Source organism: Bos taurus, chromosome 4 (genome assembly GCF_002263795.3).
Source record: "Bos taurus isolate L1 Dominette 01449 registration number 42190680 breed Hereford chromosome 4, ARS-UCD2.0, whole genome shotgun sequence".
Classification (NCBI taxonomy): domain Eukaryota; kingdom Metazoa; phylum Chordata; class Mammalia; order Artiodactyla; family Bovidae; genus Bos; species Bos taurus.
The window spans coordinates 82,128,494-82,149,226 of NC_037331.1; the positions used below are offsets into that span (position 1 = coordinate 82,128,494).

General features: G+C 39.5%; 1 protein-coding gene across 2 annotated transcripts in view; it reads left to right on the top strand.

Moving 5' to 3' along the window:
* VPS41 (VPS41 subunit of HOPS complex) overlaps positions 1 to 20,733 on the top strand; it is a 226,380-nt gene that overhangs the window by 161,662 nt on the left and 43,985 nt on the right. For both annotated transcript variants that reach the window (XM_059885622.1, NM_001083453.1), the window contains 8 exon segments: positions 79 to 206; positions 1,635 to 1,779; positions 3,894 to 3,935; positions 4,072 to 4,122; positions 8,945 to 9,082; positions 15,128 to 15,182; positions 15,819 to 15,959; positions 17,163 to 17,299. In XM_059885622.1, coding sequence (XP_059741605.1) covers positions 79 to 206; positions 1,635 to 1,779; positions 3,894 to 3,935; positions 4,072 to 4,122; positions 8,945 to 9,082; positions 15,128 to 15,182; positions 15,819 to 15,959; positions 17,163 to 17,299 — 837 coding nt within the window.

Here is a 20,733-nt window from a genome sequence, read left to right on the forward strand (position 1 = left end):
TGAAACTTTCAGGCATTGTTTGAACTCATGGGATTGCTTTCCTTTTTAAAGAGTGTTCTGTTTTTCCCCCTCGGTTAGGGGTTTGCCACGTTGATCCGAGAATGGCCGGGAGATCTGTACAACAATTCAGTAATAGTTCAAGCGGTTCGGGATCACCTGAAGAAAGATAGTCAGAACAGGACCTTACTTAAAACCCTGGCAGAATTGTGAGTATATTTTAATGCTTTTTTTTTCCCCCCCAAATCAATCGTCATGAAAAGTATTCATATTTTAGCTCTGGCAAACTGAATTGGGAGAATGCAAGTTTGTATGTACCATTTTCCTATATTCACTGTTAGTAAAAAAAACTTTTCGTAAGCCTCCAGTGTACAGCTAGAAGGTAAGGTAAGGGAAATGTGTGAGACTGTACAGTTGTAATTTATTTCCCAGAGGAGAGGAGCTTTGGTCAGCACCATTTGGTGGAGGCAGTGGTTTGGGGAGGGAAGGACGCCAGGTCTTAGACTACTGCAGCGAGTCATTTTCCCAGTGAGGCTCTGGTTTCTGTCATTCTTGGGTCTGCAAGTTAGTAAACTTTTCAAACTGTAGACTCTTTATAAGATTACTGGGGGCAATTCCGTATGGGTTGGTTTTCATGAAATTTCTTAATCAAGAACTGAGTGTAGTGCCTGGCACTGAGTCAGGTCTCAGAATATGGAAGCTTGATCAATGCTTTTTGTATTTTTGGGCACTTTAAGTGACTCGGGCTTTGTGCTAAATGCCTGAGATACAGACAGATAAGGTACCCCTGTGCCCTAGGACCTTTGATTAGTGAAACAAGAAGCACACTGTAGTTAATCTCAGAAGACCACCTTGCTTCAGTCCCTCCTCACACTCCCGCCATCTCAGACAAACCCTTCTGTCACTCTTACCTCTTTTGCCCGCGACCAGGAAAAGTAAACCCAATGACCTAGTATCAGGGCTGTTAAGACTTTCCACCAAAGGAGTTTTGTCTGTGGCACTGAGTTGGAACACTAATGGTTTTCTTCTGGAAACATTGTTCTAGATTTCCTTGGATTCTTTCGTTACTAACACTAATAGTACTGATAATTCTCTAGTACTAATAATGGACCCAGTGCGGCTTAGCATCAGTTGGCCTTTAGGAGCTGACTTGCGAAATTAAGCAATGTGAAAAACATTGTTTCAACACAAAAACACATTTGAATTTTATACAACCTCCTTACAGATAAGCTTTTGGAATATCACCCATCTGTCAGCTGACTACTGTTTGTAAGAATTGTAACTTTCTATTACTAGAATAAGAATTTCCTTCATTTGGGGGTCATAATTTCTTTGTATATGGATTTCTCTAAAACATTTTGAGAGTTTTCTGTAGGAAATTAGTTTTTGTCAATATTGACAGACTATTGACAATAGAATATTTTCAATTTCCTAAAATTTTCTCAAGGTTCTGAGAAAGAAATACTTCCTGGTCACATATAGTTCAATCCCAAGGAACACTTTTCTAAATAAAGTTAATTTTTCTCTCTAAACAAGTGTTTCAGTTTTCATTAAAGTAAAACATGATTTATTGAATATGTCTTCATGTTTTATTAGAAGTGTTGATGAACATTAATGTAAAACCTTTGTCTTACCAGGTACACCTACGACAAAAACTATGGCAATGCTTTGGAAATATACCTAACATTAAGACACAAGGATGTTTTCCAGTTGATCCACAAACATAATCTTTTCAGTTCTATCAAGGATAAAATTGTTTTATTAATGGATTTTGATTCTGAGGTAATGTTTTTCTTTTTTTAAGATTTATTTTTTAAAAAATTTTATTGGAGTATAGTTGATTTATGGTGTATGTTAGTTTCAAGTGTACACAAAGTGAATCAGTTATAATGTGTTTCTTATTTTACTACTGATAAATTATTTGTGCTGTCCCAAGTTTTTATAGACATTTGTCCACATGCTGGAGTAGTTAATAAATCACATAACCTGTTGTATGCTAACTGTTCAGAACACTCTGACCCTCGCCAGATGTTCCTTTAGTAGTTGGCATTCAGGACTCCTTTAGCTGATGCAGTTTTTCTGTAAAAGCAATCATAACTTGATGTGGAACTTTTAAAGTTGTGTGTATGTGAAGTAATTTTTTTGTTTTTTAGTAAAACAGGTCATTGTAATTCATAGGAACAGAGAAACTAGCCATATGCTTTAGCTCATTCAATCCTCTTAATTGTATGTCCCAGAATTCAAGCTGTAAGTAAACTGTTCTGGTCTGTTTGTGGCACTTTTATTCTTTGGCATTCACAGCTTTAGCATGTGGAGTTTCCATTGGTCTCAGATGACAAAAAGATAAAAAAGAAGATAATAAAGTGCATTTGAATAGTGGGATGTTTGTCTAATGACTTCCCTGGTGGTAAAGACTTCAGATGGTAAAGAATCTGCCTGCAATGTTGGAGACTTGGGTTTGATTCCTTGATCAGGAACATCCCCTGGAGAATGGAATGGCCACCCACTCCAGTATTCTTACCTGGAGAATTCCACGGACAAAGGACCCTGGAGGGCTACAGTCCTTGGGGTCACAAAGAATCAGACACGACTAAGCAACTAACACTTTTACTTCTGTCTGATGAGGGCACCCAGCCTCCACATCTCACAGTGGGTCTTGTACAGTGATAGAAATTGTATGTATTTTAAAAAAGAAAGTTAATGCCAAGTGCTAGTGATGAAAAGAAAGTTTCATAAAATACAGTAGCTGTTACTCGAAAAGTTGAAATTTTAGAGTAGAACACTTAAGGTTCCAAAAAGGTTACTTGGACTTTTTAAAATTTTATTTTACTGTATCTGGGGGTATTATGTGCTATATTATATATTATATTATTTGCTATATTATATATCTATTACATGCTGTGTATTAGACTTCACACACTTAAACTTAATTTAAATAGAAGCTAAATCTACTTTTTCTGAAAGATGCTTTTAGCCCATTTTTCATTCTGAAGTCCTTAGGGAGTACAGATTTAAAAATAGTGCAGTTCCTAGGAAGTTCAGGTGCAGAGATTCTGCTTCTCTGGCAGAAGATGATTAAGGGGATGAGCAACTTATATAGAAATTAATTTTCCCATAGCCAGTCTCCCCTTATGACTGACCCACCCTTCATGTATCTCAAGAGCTTATTTTGCATATAAAGCTGTAGACAAAAGATGAATGAGTTCAAATTCATTGCTATTCAAGGGCATGAACTCAAGGAATCACGTAACTTTCTAATTAGAAAATAACTTAAGGGTAATCTCTTCCAACATCCTAATGTTTCAGAAAAAAAATGCAGCAGACAGGTAGACAATGTAACAGAGTCAAGAACAAGACCCAGGGACTCTGTATGAGGCTTAGTCTGGTGGGTTGTCTTCCCACCGCCTCTTGTTACAAACACTAACTTGTGTTTCATGAATGATAAAGGTGGCTAAACTCAATTCTGTAAATCCATAAGCTTTACACTGTTATGAAGCTTCAGGTGTCTTTTTTTTTTTCCCCCTTCTGTGTCTTATCCTCTTCTCCACATAAGACCAGCTCCTTTTATCTGTGCAATCTGTAAAGGGACTCCATCAATATTCACGTGGCCAGAAAGAAAGCTCTTTTTTGTGATACTGGGAATATAAATGCTTTGTATTGTGAGTTGTAGCACAGCATCATTTTATGTTGTATGCAAAACACAGAGACCGCAGAGTGAAACAGATTTTAAAATACATTTAGAAATATCTCAAGAACCATTCTAAAGCTAAGAACCCTCTTATCCATGTAAAACAGGCCCTCTGCCTTTCATGGTGATACCATATATAACACATTATGTTCTGTGTTCTCTTTTTCTGTGGCAAATTTCAGTGACTGGGTATTTTTTCATATTGCAGAAAGCTGTTGACATGCTTCTGGACAATGAAGATAAAATTTCAGTGAGTGCCTTTATATGTATTGAAACAGATGAGTGTCTGAGACCACTATCACCATAAAGAAGAGAGATGTTTATCAGATAATTTCACAGCTGTATTTGTATCCTCATAACTCTACATTTAATTTTTTTTCCTATAGATTAAAAAAGTAGTGGAAGAATTAGAAGACAGACCAGAGTTGCAGCACGTGGTGAGCATGACAGTCCTTCTCTTTTGCCCTTTGATTGAATAGAGCAGCAAGTCACCTTCCAGTGTTGGTTTGAGAAGACTGGAGTGAACACAGTATTCTGTAATTGTTATAATGCAGCAGATGATCAGAATCCAGACTAGGAATTAATAACAGATCAGGAACTTTAACTTTGACTCAAAATTGAATTGTGATTAAAAAAAAAAAGTTATCACATTTTTGTATTATCAAACTATGCCTAGGAGTAAACAACTTCCTTCTGTCAATTGAAGAAAAAAAAAATACACACCCTGAAAGTTGAGAATTATGTGTTATTGAGCACATACAGAGAACTATAGCCTGGGAGAGCAGCCTCTTAGATAGTGCTAAGGGACTGTTCAAACAGGTCAGGGGAGCCAGGATGTATAGCAGTTTTTGCTGGGGAAAAAAACAAAAATATAGTGAAATGTCACAAGAGTATTGCTAACCACAGACACAGAAAACAAACATCTCAAGTTAATGATTTAGTGCCTTCCTTTGTATAGGAAGATGGTAGACTCTGGGCTCATTGAAATCATCCCTTAGATATGCATCTTAACTGTCCAGGGCCAGAGTGTGTTTTTCTCCAAGCTGACTTCCCCTCAGGGTGCACTGTTGGGTTGGCTGCAGGGGCTTTATGGGGTTGATGGTGGGCAACATTCATTATTTACAAATGGCAGGTAGTGTTCTTTGTCCACACTTCTCTAGTTACCATTCAATATAATTATGGCATCAATTACAGCCAAGCCAGTTCCCTGACTCTACACCAAAGATACCAAGTTTTCCTGTTAAGGAAACACCACACAGCTGTTCCATGTCCAGGACCACACAGAACACTCACAGATCAAGCCTCATTTTTTGACAGAGCCTGTGCCTTCTTCTCTTATGTGGTCGTGTGGTGGTGCCATTGGGCCCATTACTCTAGATTTCTTCTGTTGGGGGGCTCCTTTGATTCTCTGCATTGCTGTCATCATGGGAGCAAAACAGGAAGAGATGTTTTTCTATGTCCTTTCAAAATGATGCCAGAGAAGTCTTCAGTGAAAATAGGGGTTGTTCCCAGTAGGCCTGTGAGCATCATATAAGACTGTTGTGTCTGTGCGCACCTCTTTGCACCCCGGGAGGAGCGTTAGGAAATAGAACATTTATAAGTCAGTTTCATGCACTGAAGCTTTTGAAGACTCCAGTATAGGAAAGTGAAGTGACTTGGGGGGAAGTTGTCCCTTTGTTTGCTCAGTGGTTTTCTGAATGCTTTTTGCTCTGTTGTTTATGACTGAAAATCGCCAGATTATCTGCTTACCGAAGCAAGGTACCTCTGTGCGGGTCATCATGGAATTTGTTTGCAAAGCAGTGATTTCTGGCTTCCTTCAGCCGTGAGACAGGACTACAGGCGGCAGGTACCAAGTGACAGTGTCAGTAGGGCAGTGGTAGAACGGTGGCGGCGCTCACACGGAAGGGGCCCATCGTCTCTGTCAGGCAAAGTGATGTCTCTATACGTTTGCCCCAAAGATGTGACAGAACCTTCTTAATCCGTTTGCACCTCTGGGAAACCACAGTGTGTCAGTTCTTACAGTGACGCCATGCCAGTGGAGTGGCCGGAGTCTTCATCAGAGCAGGGACTTCTCTTGGCCTCCCCCAGTTCTTGCCTGAGAGAGAGGGAGCGGTTAACCCAAGGAGGGGGTTCTCAGTGTGCTTGTGTCCTGGTTAGGCTTATTTAGTGACCATATACGACAGCAAGTGTCAGGCTCCAGCAACTTCATTCCCTGTCACAACTTCAGGGCAGGCTCATGCTCTGTGTTGAGGAATCAATCCAATCAAGGGGGCAGATGCACTGATGCACTTGGTGTGATGAAGTCGTCCCACCTCAGGTGGGTTCTAGGGTGTTTGTGTCCATTTAACATGAACTAAACATTGAAGAAAGTAGGGAAAACCACTAGACCATTCAGGTATGACCTAAATCAAATCCCTTATGATTATACAGTGGAAGTGACAAATAGATTTAAGGGCCTAGATCTGATAGATATAGAGTGCCTGATGAACTATGGAATGAGGTTCGTGACATTGTACAGGAGACAGGGATCAAGACCATTCCCATAGAAAAGAAATGTAAAAAAGCAAAATGGCTGTCTGGGGAGGCCTTACAAATAGCTGTGAAAAGGAGAGAAGCGAAAAGCAAAGGAGAAAAGGAAAGATATAAGAATCTGAATGCAGAGTTCCAAAGAATAGCAAGAAGAGATAAGAAAGCCTTCTTCAGCGATCAATGCAAAGAAATAGAGGAAAAATACAGAATGGGAAAGACGAGGGATCTCTTCAAGAAAATCAGAGCTACCAAAGGAACATTTCATGCAAAGATGAGCTCGATAAAGGACAGAAATGGTATGGACCTAACAGAAGCAGAAGATATTAAGAAGAGGTGGCAAGAATACACAGAAGAACTGTACAAAAAAGATCTTCACGACCCAGATAATTAAGATGGTGTGATCACTGACCTAGAGCCAGACATCCTGGAATGTGAAGTCAAGTGGGCCTTAGAAAGCATCACTACGAACAAAGCTAGTGGAGGTGATAGAATTCCTGAACTATTCCAGATCCTGAAAGCTGATGCTGTGAAAGTGCTGCACTCAATATGCCAGCAAATTTGGAAAACTCAGCAGTGGCCACAGGACTGGAAAAGGTCAGTTTTCATTCCAATCCCAAAGAAAGGCAATGCCAAAGAATGCTCAAACTACCTCACAATTGCACTCATCTCACACGCTAGTAAAGTAATGCTCAAAATTCTCCAAGCCAGGCTTCAGCAATATGTGAACTGTGAATTCCTGATGTTCAGGCTGGTTTTAGAAAAGGCAGAGGAACCAGAGATCAAATTGCCAACATCTGCTGGATCATGGAAAAAGCAAGAGAGTTCCAGAAAAACATCTATTTCTGCTTTATTGACTATGCCAAAGCCTTTGACTGTGTGGATCACAATAAACGGTGGAAAATTCTGAAAGAGATGGGAATACCAGACCACCTGATATGCCTCTTGAGAAATTTGTATGCAGGTCAGGAAGCAACAGTTAGAACTGGACATGGAACAACAGACTGGTTCCAAATAGGAAAAGGAGTTCGTCAAGGCTGTATATTGTCACCCTGTTTATTTAACTTCTATGCAGAGTACATCATGAGAAACGCTGGACTGGAAGAAACACAAGCTGGAATCAAGATTGCTGGGAGAAATATCAATAAACTCAGATATGCAGATGACACCACCCTTATGGCAGAAAGTGAAGAGGAACTCAAAAGCCTCTTGATGAAAGTGAAAGTGGAGAGTGAAAAAGTTGGCTTAAAGCTCAACATTCAGAAAACGAAGATTGTGGCATCCGGTCCCACCACTTCATGGGAAATAGATGGGGAAACAGTGGAAAGAGTGTCAAACTTTATTTTTCTGGGCTCCAAAATCACTGCAGATGGTGACTGCAGCCATGAAATTAAAAGACGCTTACTCCTTGGAAGGAAAGTTATGACCAACCTAGATAGCATATTCAAAAGCAGAGACATTACTTTGCCAACAAAGGTTCGTCTAGTCAAGGCTATGGTTTTTCCTGTGGTCATGTATGGATGTGAGAGTTGGACTGTGAAGAAGGCTGAGCACCGAAGAATTGATGCTTTTGAACTGTGGTGTTGGAGAAGACTCTTGAGAGTCCCTTGGACTGCAAGGAGATCCAACCAGTGCATTCTGAAGGAGATCAGCCCTGGGATTTCTTTGGAAGGAATGATGCTAAAGCTGAAACTCCAGTACTTTGGCCACCTCATGCGAAGAGTTGACTCATTGGAAAAGACTCTGATGCTGGGAGAGATTGAGGGCAGGAGGAGAAGGGAACGACAGAGGATGAGATGGCTGGATGGCGTCACTGACTGGATGGACGTGAGTCTGAGTGAACTCCGGGAGTTGGGATGGACAGGGAGGCCTGGCGTGCTGTGATTCATGGGGTCGCAAAAAGTCGGACATGACTGAGCGACTGATCTGATCTCTGAAACATTGAATATCGATTTCTGACTTCCGTGCAATATATTGATAACCTTGCTACTACTCCTAGTTGAAAGTGAATCACTCACTCCCTTGAAGGTTCATTAACTTTTTCAGACAGTCAGAAAAAGAAATCAGCTATGAAAATGGGTTCAAAACACCTGACTCTTCTGGATTTTTTTCACTTTTTGAGGTCCCCAGTGGAGGCAGCGTTTCATGGCAAACACAGATCTCAGTAAAACTTCAGGAGAGGAGATTTAGAAAATATGAGAATTAATTTAGCAGTTTCTACTGGAGTTATTTTGAGAACATGTTCTTGCTCCATGATTCTACCCCCTTTTATATAAAGGATGAGAATTTTTACAATCGAGAAACACTCATCAAGCTTTTTACTTCTGAGGTGAAGCAGATGATGGTGGGAATATTAACAGCTCCTGTCATTAACATTTCTGCAGTGCCTCTTACAAGCCAGGTATGGTTCTGAGTGATTTACAAATGGTAACTCATTCAGTCCTCACAACTGAAGATTTTTGCCAATAAAGAAACTCAGTCACAGAGAGGTTAGTGACCTGCCCAGGGCCACGTGGTTGGTAAGAGGCAGAAACAGGTCACTCGGGGCCATCCTAGGAAGGACCAGCACCTCCTTACTCTTGCCAAGGTGTCTCCTTTCCACTTCCCCTTCACCTAGAGATTTTTCCCAAAAACTGCTTTTCCACCAGCCTGTCTGTGGCTGAAAATAGCAATGTTGAACAGGTATCACTTCCATATTTTAATATCCCTCATTTGTTCCTTTGATCTTTTTAGTATCTGCATAAGCTTTTCAAAAGAGACCACCATAAGGGACAGCGCTACCATGAGAAGCAGATCAGCCTTTATGCTGAATTCGACCGACCCAACTTGCTTCCATTTCTCCGAGACAGTATCCATTGCCCCCTTGAAAAGGTGAGTCCCAGATGCCCCGGCTCAAACGCTGCGAGGTGAGAGTTGTCATTGTTGATAAGCTCTGGGTTCTTCTAGTCTTCTGTCTCTGCTCGTCCATCCTCATTCAAGGGAAAGACTGGCTCTTCAGGCACGAGGTTTTGCCGGGCATTCTATCACAATGGGTGGTCCTATCAGATCAGATTTTGGTAAGGACCTCAAGTATCTCTAAGCCAGGTTTAACTGGGATAAAGGTCTCATCTAGGATCTAGGACTCTATCAACCATAAAACACTGTCCAGAGTCTGATGCATTTACCAGCAAAGTCAGCCTGGGAGGGGGACATGGACCACTCAAAGCCAGAGGCAACTGCCCCAGTCAGGACTCCAAGTTGATGCATAACTTCAGTCCTGCACCCTGTGTGCTTTAAATACCCACATGATGTACTTTTCTATTTCTCTGTCACACTCAATTCCATTTTAGTTATAATGTAGTTAACTGTAGTTATAACTACAGTTTCTAGTCTCTCCCACCATCCTATAAGTTCTTCAAGGAAAAGGAGTTTGTTTCACTGATTCTCATAAACTCAGTAGCCAGCCACACATTAGACACTTAATGTTATTGCATGCCAGTTGAATGAATGAATAAATTGATATCTACAAGGTTCTAGTTAGGGCTGAATATGAACTAGTAAGTGTTATGAGCTTGCTGTTTCAAAATAAACTACAATACTCACCATGTGTGTACTAGAAACTGGGTGACTGAAGACCCTCAGTTTTGTTTCCATGGTTCTTCACACCATCTGCAATGCTCTCTACCATCTACACATATCTTCCTAAATTCAGATGGTCAGAGAGCAAGTACTTTCTACCATCAGCCATATGTAGCAACAAAACAAAGTATTTGACCTGTAAGAGACACTTACTAAGAAGTTGACTTGACAACACACAATTTTTGTGCAATCACAGCTTTTCTAGTTGCTTCTTCAGCCCATGATGATTAACTTCAAATGTGTTGAATTTACTGTGAACCAGTTTCAGCTCAATGGATTTTCTGAATCTACAATTAAAAAAAAAATCTTGCCTGCATATTAGTTTATGAAAAACATTAACAGTTTATGTTTGGGCCCTAAGGCTTTTTCTCAAGAATAAATTTGGAAACACATCATCTTAGAAAAGCAAACGTTCCTCTCTTTTCTCACTTCTGAATCTATAATCTAGAAAAAGAGGGAGAATCTTAATCTTTGAACTGTGCCCCTGTGTTTGTGCCTCACTTTGAAGGAAACATGTGTTTCCAGGCAGACCTGGCCTTGTCCTGTTGACTCCTCAGCCAGAGCCCCACACACGAGGGTGATTAGCACCCACCCAGGCATCCTTCTTCCCCTTCACTGAACACTGTACAGAGGTTCCATGTGGATTCCAGTATGTCCATGTCTGGAACATGCTTTCAACCCATTTGGTTTACAGTTTTCCAGTCCAGTAGTGTTCAATGGAAAGCACACTGCTCTGACCACAAAGGCAGCATCAGAAATTCTCATCTCCACACATGATATTTGTAATACAGAGAACTCACCTGGAGCATTGTGTGGGCCCTTTGGAATTTTTCTCTCTGAGCTACTGGGAAAAATCAATTGCATATAAGAGAATTCAACACAAACCTGAGAATAATTATGTTTGAAGTAGTTTTTTTTTTTTTTTTTTTAAGATAACTTTCAGTGGAAGGAGAATTTGGAACAAAATGGATTTGAGATAGTAATGGTTGAAACATGTCACTATAATCAAGTCATTAGGCTTTCATGTTAAAGATTTTTGAGACATCTTTATTAGAGATTATCTCTGCTTGAGACTCCATTGGGGAAGTCTGTATATTTGCAAAAAATATACAGTCCTTGCTCAGGTACCTCAAGCCATCTTAAAGGAGATTTTCTTGACTTTAATTCATGTAGCATCTCATTCCTTTCTCCCTAGAAATAATAACTGTGCACACTGCGTTTCATCTTAGAAACAAATTCCTTTTATGTTTACCTGTAACATAGAAAAACTACTGATTCATAAAAACCTAAGTAGATTTCCCCCCAGTCTAGAGCCATAAGACAGCATGCTGAGCCTTAGAACCTGAGTCTCTTAACTTTGGGTCCTATATATTTTCCTCTGTGGTAAGGAATCACTTTTTTCAGGTTTAAACAGTTAATTAAAATAACAGCAACAGCAATAGTAATAAAGATATTCCTCAATATTGCAAGAATTGTGAGAGACATCAGTTTTTAAACTGTTCATTCTTCTGTCATTTCCAGGTGTGGTCATCAGGTCCTAGTTTTCATGTTTGCAAATCTGATTTGCTTGTGCCGAGAATAGTTAAAAGCAAAATATTAGCTTTATCATTAATACCTGAATTTATGGTCACTCTCATATCTAATTGCATTCACAAGGTGGCAGTATATATGAATCTGGAGGAATAAAGTAGGAGATGCATAGTTTATTAATTTTCCTTAAAGAAAAATAAGACTGTATAAAAGATGATGGGGTCAAGACTATGTAGAAATCATTGTAAAACTGATACAGTAGATAGGGCTGATAAAGTTTCCATTAGTTAACCCCTACATTTTTAAGTGTTACTTTACATTAAATAAGGAAAGGAAAAATTTGAATATTATTTTTACATCATTTTTTACTCAATTTTTGTTATTATTCTGTCTTGTCACTTGTTTTCTGTTATTCTCCTTTTTTGCACACGTGCATGTATATATGTCCTGTTGGCTTTAAAAATCTTAGTTTAGCTACTTTTTCCTCTAGATGGAGCACTATTGCTCGGGAACATTCAAGAATCTAAAATAAGCAAACATGCTTTTATGCTTTGTGTATGTGCTCAGTTGTGTCCAACTCTTTGCGACTCCATGGACTGTAGGCTGCCAGGCTCTTCTGTCCATGGAATTTTCCAGGCAAGAATACTGGAGTGGGTTGCCATTTCCTACTCCAGAGGATCTTGACCCAGGAATCAAACCCAGGCCTCCTGCGTCTCCTGTGTCATCCATGTTTCCAAGAGCAGTTTGGACGAAAGGATTAAAAATAAGAGAGCAGGGTGTTCTCAGACCCAGAAGCCGCCCTCCCACATTTCTGGTTCATCCCCATGGTGGGTACTGGTCACATAGCTCTCCTACCACCCGAGAGGCCTTGAGGTTTTCGTTCTGGGCAGTCACTCAACCACCTATAATCTTACTACTATAGAAGAAATGGACAGCGGATACTAGGGAGCATCTCGCCACATCACTTTTTAAATTTTTGTTAGAGAATTGTTGCTTTACAATGTTGTGTCGATTTAAGCTATGCAGCAAAGTGAATCAGTTATACATATATCCCCTCTTTTTGGATTTCCTTCCCATTTAGGTCACCACAGAGTACTGAGTAGAGGTCCCTGTGCTATAAAGTAGGTTCTCATTGGTTATCTATTTGATACATAGTGTAAGTTGTATAGAAATGTCAATCCCAGTCTCCCAATTCATCCCACCTCCTTCCCCCATTGGTGTCCATACATTTGTTCTCTACCTCTGTGTGTCTATTTCTGCTTTGCAAATAAGTTCATGTGTATCATTTTTGAGATCCCACACATAAGTGTTAATACGACATTTTTTCTTTTTGACTTCATTCTGTATGACACTCCCTAGGTCCGTCTATATCTCTGCAAATGGCACAGTGTTCTTCATTTTTATGACTGAGTAATATTTCATTGTATATATGTAATATCTTTATCCAGCCCTCTGTTGATGGACATTTGTTTCTGTGTCCTGGCTGTTGTGAATAGCTGCAGTGAACATTAGGGTGCATGTATCTTTCTGAGTTATGGTTTTCTCCAGGTATATGCCCAAGAGTGGGACTGGTGGGTCATATGGTAGCTCTATTTTTAGTTTTTGAGGAACAGCCGTACTGTTCTCCACAGTGATGGTATCAATTTACATTCCCACCAGCAGTGCAAGAGGGTTCCCTTTTCTCCACACACTTTCCAGCATTTATTGTTTGTAGATTTTTTGATGATGGCCATTTGACCAATGTGAGATGATACCTCATTGTAGTTTGATTTGCATTCCTCTAATATGAATGATGTTGAGCATCTTTCATGTGGTTGTTGGCCATCTGTATATCTTTTTTGGTGAAATGTCTGTTTCTAGCTCCCCCTCATTTTTTTGAATGGGTTGTTTTCTGATGTTGAGCTACATGAGCTGTTCGTGTTATTAATTTTGGAGATTAATACCTTGTGGGTTGCTTCATTTGCAAATATTTTCTCCCATTCTGAGGGTTGTCTTTTTGTTTTGTTTATGGTTCCCTTTGCTGTGCAAAGATTTAAGTTTAACTAGGTCCTATTTGTTTTGTTTTAATTTTCATTATTACTGTTAGAGGTAGATCAGAAAAGATCTTGCTGCAATTTATATCAAAGAGTATCCTATCTTTTCCTCTAAGAGTTTTATAATGTCCAGCCTTACAGTTAGGTCTTTGATCCATTTTGAGTTTATTTTTGTGTATGGTATTGGGAGGTGTTTTAATTGCATTCTTTTACATGTAACAGTTCAGTTTCCCCAGCACCACGTATTGAAGAGACTGTCTTTTCTTCATTGTATATTCTTGCCTTCTTTGTGATAGATTAGGTGACCATAGGTACATGGATTTGTCTCTGGGCTTTCTATCCTATTCCTCTGATCAATATTTCCATTTTTGTCTGCTACATAATTTTTAAAGGAATTGTGTGAATAATCAAATTAGTGGTGTTTCTTGCTCATTGTGGCCTTCAGGTTTTCTCATTTAAATGATTGTGTACCGGGTGGCTCAATGGTAAAGAATCCACGCCAGCAAGAGCCCCTGGAGAAGGGAATGGCAGCCCACTCCAGTATTCCTGCCTGGGAAATCCCATGAACAGAGGAGCCTGGTGGGCTACAGCCCATGGGGTCCCGAAAGAGTTGGACATGACTTAGTTACTAAACAACTCTAAAACATTGTCTTAGTTTCATTCCAATTCTAAAGTGTTATTTTTTTAAATGGAGTACAATTACAGTGTTTCTGCTGTACCGTAATATGAGTCAGCTATATGTATACCTGCTCCCTCTTGAGCCTCCTTCCCACCCCAGCATCACCATCCCACTCCAGGTCATCACAGAGCGCCAAGCTGAGATCCCTGTGCTCTGCAGCAGCCTCCTGCTAGCTCATTTACACGATTGTGTATATACGTCAGTGCTGCTGTCCCAGTTCTTCCCACCCTCCCTTTCCCTCCTCACCCCCATGTCCACCAGTCCATTCTCTACATCTGCATCTCTGTACCTGCCCTGCAAATAGGTTAGTGTGTACAGTTTTTCTAGATTCTATATATATGCATTAATAAGATATTTTTCTCTGACTTCACTCTGTATGACAGACTCTTGGTTCATCCAGATCACTACAAATAACCAGTTTCGTTCCTTTTATGGCTGAGTAGTGTTCAATTGTATATACGTGCCACATCTTCCTTATCCATTCATCTGGTGATGGACATTCAGGTTGTTTCCATGTCTTCACTATTGTAAATAGTGCTGCATGGACATTAGGGTGCACATATCTTTTCAGTTTTCCTCCCACTTTTGACAGATCCTTGAACAGAGTTTTCTTCTAGACCCAGTAAGCCAGCAATAGAAATATTCCCACCCCAGTGTTTAATTCTTTATGCAGCAAGTATTTACTGCTCTTTACAGGGAACATACAGCTGTGAACAGTAGTCCTTTCCTGGAGCTTAGACCAGTGCCATGAAGAAACCTCAAGTAGCAGAAAGAAAGAAAGCTTTGTGGGGAAGAACCTTTGTTTCAGCATCTTGCTTTCTGCCTTCGCTCTGGAATGTTCTGCCTCAAATATGTTATCAGTTAAATTGTGTGGAGTCCAGCACCTCTCAGGGAAATCTGGACAGCTACAAACAAAACTTAAAGAGGCTTATTTACTTCTGCTTTGTTTTTAAAGGGAGACATTGGAAAATTCTTTCAAACTTGTATGTTTAAGTGACTGTAGATATTTGTTTTTATATGATAACACATAACATTTTTACCTTGCTTTATTTGAAGGCTCTTGAGATCTGTCAACAGAGAAACTTTGTAGAAGAGACGGTTTATCTTCTCAGTAAGTAGCTTTGATTCATTTTGGTCCCCATAAGCTAGAGTGGGGTGACAACGTGATATAAATTTTCCAAGAATGGACATAGGTTTCAGACCAAAGTAACAGAGGTTAAAGCCTGTTTTATATAAGAATTTAATATTTGGAGAAGGAGACTTCATAGCTCAATAAAGAAGGTAGCATTATTTAATAAATGCTACTGAGATAATAATTAGTATTGTGTAAATCAAAATAAATTGTGGATGGGTTGACAAATTTGTTTTTTTTTCTTTTTCTGCTTTTCATCAGAAGGAAGTCAGAATCTGAGAGACCTGGTTTCAGATTCCAGATTTGCCATTTAGTAGCTATATGATCTTGGCAAGTGACTAACATGTCTGTCCTTTTTTATAAAATTGAAATATTAATAGAACTACTTCCTCAGATTATAGTGATTACAGGAAGTAATTCATGTGAAGCACTTAAGTGAATACTCAGTACAAAGTAAATACCTAGTAATTAGGATTTATTTTACTAAGTTACAGTTGTCATATAAGGAAATACACTTTTTGTCATGGCTATCAAACTGTGTAAACAAAGTGAGATGTGGTTTCTCTTAAAACGTTTAATTAAATTATCCTAAACGTGTTTCTCACATTGTTCTAGGCCGAATGGGTAACAGCCGAAGTGCCCTGAAGATGATCATGGAGGAATTGCATGATGTTGATAAAGCGATTGAATTTGCCAAGGAGCAGGACGATGCAGAACTCTGGGAAGATCTGATTTTATATTCCATCGACAAACCACGTAAGTAGAAAACCCATCTGCCTTCATAACTTCTTTCTCTCCATTTAGCCAGTTGTGTCTAGAGTAAGAATCATCTCAAGATGCACTGAGTTAAAAATATGGTGAAGTATCTATAATAAAAATAGGTCATGTATATAGTAAAGATTTCCCAAACTCTCCCTATACAGGAAGTCTAGAGCCTTAATAATTCATGTTAGCTAGCTGAACTTGATAAAGAACAAGTGATTGACATGATATCAACTCTGCTCCCATGAAGCATAGTTTTACCTACTGCACCCAAATGAAATAAAAGATTCTGGTTTTGTTTGTACACAGTGGGCATTTATTTTGAAAGTGTATAGTCTAGCCCTTATCAGTTCTCTTTATGGAAACCCATAACCATTACTGGACATGGACTATATTTGGAGGTTTGCTACGTAGCATCGAGCCTCTCTCTCCTGCCTTGTTTTATTTGCTGCCTCTCCTTGACCATCTGCTTGGGTCTCCCATTTTGGAAGGAAACAAATGAAAGTCCTCTTTTAAAGATATAGATATGATTCAGAAACTAGCAGTCATGGTTTAAAATCTCTCCCTTCCCCCTTTTTATTTTTTGGTCAGAAGGTTTATCTATTTCAAGATTTTCAAGTTCTAGAAACCACTGTTACAGTTTTTTTTTTTTCTGAGATACAAGAGGGTGTTATTCAGGTTCATTACAGATTAAGGTACTTCGAGAATCTAGTTTAGCATAATAGAGTAGCAGTTCAAAGATCCTACAGGAGGTAGAGTGGTAATGAAGCACGCTTAGAACCTGGGCCTACCCTGGCTTTGATTTGGGGTTCAAAAATTGCTAGTTGTGTGATCCTGGACGAATTCATTAACCATCCTATTTTTTCCTTTTCCATAAAATGGGAACAAAAAACATTGCCACCTTGCAGAATATTGGAGAAAAGTATATGATAACTGCACCATAGTATATTCTCAATAAATATTAGTCACTTCTCTTTGACATCACAAACTGTGTTCTGAAGTAATCATTTGTTCTCCAATTCATTTTCTTTTTAAATCTCTTCTCATTTAGCTGCTTCTTAGAGAAAAGTAAAGAAGATTAGTTCTTGGGAGGATTTAGAAGTTCAGATGGTTTTAACAGTTACTAAAAGGAAATAACTTTTGCCTACAATTACATCCATTCCATTGCTTGTATGTTGTTTTCTGTGGTGTCCATAGCATTTATCACCGGCTTGTTAAACAACATTGGCACTCATGTTGACCCGATTCTACTAATTCACCGTATTAAGGAAGGAATGGAGATTCCTAATTTGAGAGACTCCTTAGTTAAAATTCTACAAGACTACAATTTACAAGTAAGTATCCTTTCTTGAATAAGTGGACATTGCTGAGTAAATTGACTGACTACATTTCTAGGGTTTATTGTGGACATCCATTCAATTTGATAGTCACATTGTACTTAGGCCCAGATATTTGGAACATTTTTCAAATAAAGAAGCTACAAATAGCACCCTTTAAGGAAGCATACATATTTTGTATCCATCCCCCGATTTTCTCTCTTTGTGAGCAGGCATTCTCACATTTATAGAGTAAACTTAGCATGGCCTTGGAGCGTGTGGGGGAGTGTTACAGTGGCTTTTAGATCAGACCACCTGAACCATTTTGAAGTAGAATGAGCATGTGTCCATTTGGAGAAATTAAAAAAAAAAAAAAAACCAACTTTTTGTTTTCCTTGAAGCCACTTAGTATCGTATTGCCTGAAAGATTTTAAAATACAGAATTTTGTTTTACCTTTTGTCTGTTTTTCTAGAGTATTACAAGTTTAGTACCCTCAATAATTCAGAATTTGTGATAAGAGCCGTAGAACTCATTATCTTTATATAAATAATTAACATGCCAATCACAGAGCATCCTGATCTTTTCCTTAAAATAGCCTCTAGCAGTGACTGTATTTCGGAATGCTAGTAGCGTCCAGAGAACTTGAAACTATTTAAAGCACATTTCTTGAAAAATTCAGACTGTTCTTTCTCTAGCTCGTTTGGAAATGAGTTTTTGGTTAAATGGGGATGAAATTGCTTTCCTGGAGACAGAGATTTTGCAGGTGGAGCCAAAAGACAGGGCTGTGGGGAGAGAAGTGGTCTCCAGGGTAGGAAAGGGGGAGCGTGTGATGAGGATTTGCACAGCACCCGTTGAACTTGGAGTTCAGGTCAGAGACTGGGTGAAAAGCAGAAGAAAATGAGGAAGATCAGTGGTATCAAAAAGAAAAATAAGAAATGCCAAGGACTGACAGAGCTGGAGGGCCAGGAGCCTGTGGCCAGGGAGGAAGATATTGTTAAACATTTCCAAAGGAGTCTTTGTGACCGCGTTCAGAAAGTACAGTGATGGGAGAGGTCATGGGAGTGGAATTAGTCAAGAAACTGTGAGGGTAGGAGTTGTCTGGTGGGCCCAGAGCTGTGAGCCAGGGTCCAACTTTCTCCTCAAACTAGGAGTTAACATCCAATTAAGCTGACTGGCCTTACTGGATAACTCAGCTTTAAGGAGAAGAGGTTTTCCTGAGGGCGGATGTGACAAAACTAGAAGCCTTGGCTTAGAAGGCTTGTGGGAAGTTGGCATCATGGGAGAGAAACGAGTACTTGGTTTAGGCAAGTAGGAAAACAATCTCTTCTGCAGAAACCTTCCAGAGAAATAAGCATTTGTTTCCAGTGGAATTTGGAGGCCTGTGGGTGACCCAGAGAAAGATTGCTGGAGGAAGGAGAAAGGCCAGGAAGGAAAGGGAAATGTAGGAAGGGGTTACTAGGTGAGGAGAGGTGACAAGGAGGGGTTTGTGCTTTGTGCAGCTCTCAAGGGATGCAGAAGAACCGTCCAGACCGGAAATGAGTCACTTCATCCTGAAGCATGAATTTGGCGTTAGGGAGAGCAGTTCCAGTGTCAGACCCTGTAAAGCCCTGGACGTGAGTGAGCTTGACAATGATCTGTAGCTCCTCGGCTCTCAACACCCCGGGTCTGCCTGGAAGTTGCAAATTCCAACTTGTCAAGAAGTCATTTAAGTGTCTCTACACCTCTGCCCCAAGAAAGGGGCATAATAATTGCCCCCTTTGTCCTCCAGCTCTCCTGCATGAAGCCTAGCCTCTCAGTTGAAAATTATGCATTACTTTTTTCTCAGCCTCTACAGTACCTCCAAAAACACCTAATAGATCCCTCTTCCTAGGCTCTTTCCAGAGAACCAAGCTCAGGGGCACTGCTAGGTCTCACTGCTCATTAATGTTTTATGAATATATTTGCATAGTTCTGAATCAGCCAGGAATAAAAATTATTAGGTGCAAAGTGAATTCCGTCTAAAAAATTAGCCACTAATCAGCTGCTAAGTCAATATTTTATCCTTTTCATTTTTAAGTGAGAGCTTTTCCTTAAGATGTGTAAGTGTGCAGCCCCTGGTGTATTAAAGAGGCTGGGAGTTACTTTGGCCGGGGGTCCAAGGTAGCCTGTAATACCCCAACCATGGGGAGGGGCTTCTGGGACAGAATGGGAGGGACTCATGGAGAAAGGGGCAGGGTCTGTGGAAACGGCTGCATCTGTAGTCTTCTCTGGACCTCAGACATCTCCTTGGAGGATGCACAGAGAAAATGCTCTATTGGGACAGGTTGTTCAGAGTTCCAGGAGGTACTTCCTGCTTATATATGAAAAGTTTAGAATTATTTTCTATGAAAAAGGCTGCTAAGTCACTTTGGTCGTGTCCGACTCTGTGCGACCCCGTAGACTGCAGCCCACCAGGCTCCCCCATCCCTGGAATTCTCCAGGCAAGAACACTGGAGTGGGTTGCCATTTCCTTCTCCAATGAAAAAGGATACTTCTTTTCATTAATGACTTTTTATTTTCTTTCCCTGACAACCTACTGGGGATCACTATAAAAGTAATTTGAATCTATTTATAGAGCAGTCTGAATTTTCTAGAAAGGTTTCACATACTTTTAAAATTCTGTCTAGTCTTTTTTGTTGTTGTTTCATAAAACTATGGTTGATTTTTACATGTTTTAACAGGCTAAAAAATTTCAACTCTGACAATGACATCCAAAAAATTTAGGGGAAATTTTGCAGGTCCATGAATCAGCAAGAATCTGGACCCTGTTATGCCTCGGGGCAGGGAGTTGAGGGGAATGACCTTGGGAGACATTAAGAACCATTCAGTAAAATGTAGGAAACTGTGGTCAGGTGTTAGACACAGGTTATCACAGGGCTTCTCAGCACCTTTTTTGCTGATTTGCATTGGTAATCTAAGGCTCAGATTTATAATTCAGTGGACAGAATTTTACAACTTACTTGGTACTGAAAGTGGTTTAGGGGAGGACTCCTCAAGTGAATTGCTGTTTGGAAAGAGAAAAGTTAGAAAGTTGGGAGGAGAAAACTGAACATCACTTTTGGTTTTAAAATTTCATGTTTTCTAAGATGCAACAACTTTTCTCAGTATCATGTCTAATTCCATCTAAATGGAATTAGAAGCTGACAGATAAGCTTCAATTGTCTATGACATCATTAATGTTAAAGAAATAATTAACCACAGTATTGATGTTTAACTTTTTTTTTTACACATTTGTATACTTTGTTATATTGTTAGCATGTCAGTTCAATAGAATTTCAAAGCTTCCTGAAGTAAGATAAAAGTAGCCCTTATCATACTTCATAAACTTAAAATGTTTCTAGGTCTGATTTCAAGGACAAATAGCATTTGTTTTGATATTAGTTACTTACAAAACAATATATAATGATATTTCCATTTTTACAAGAAACCGCAA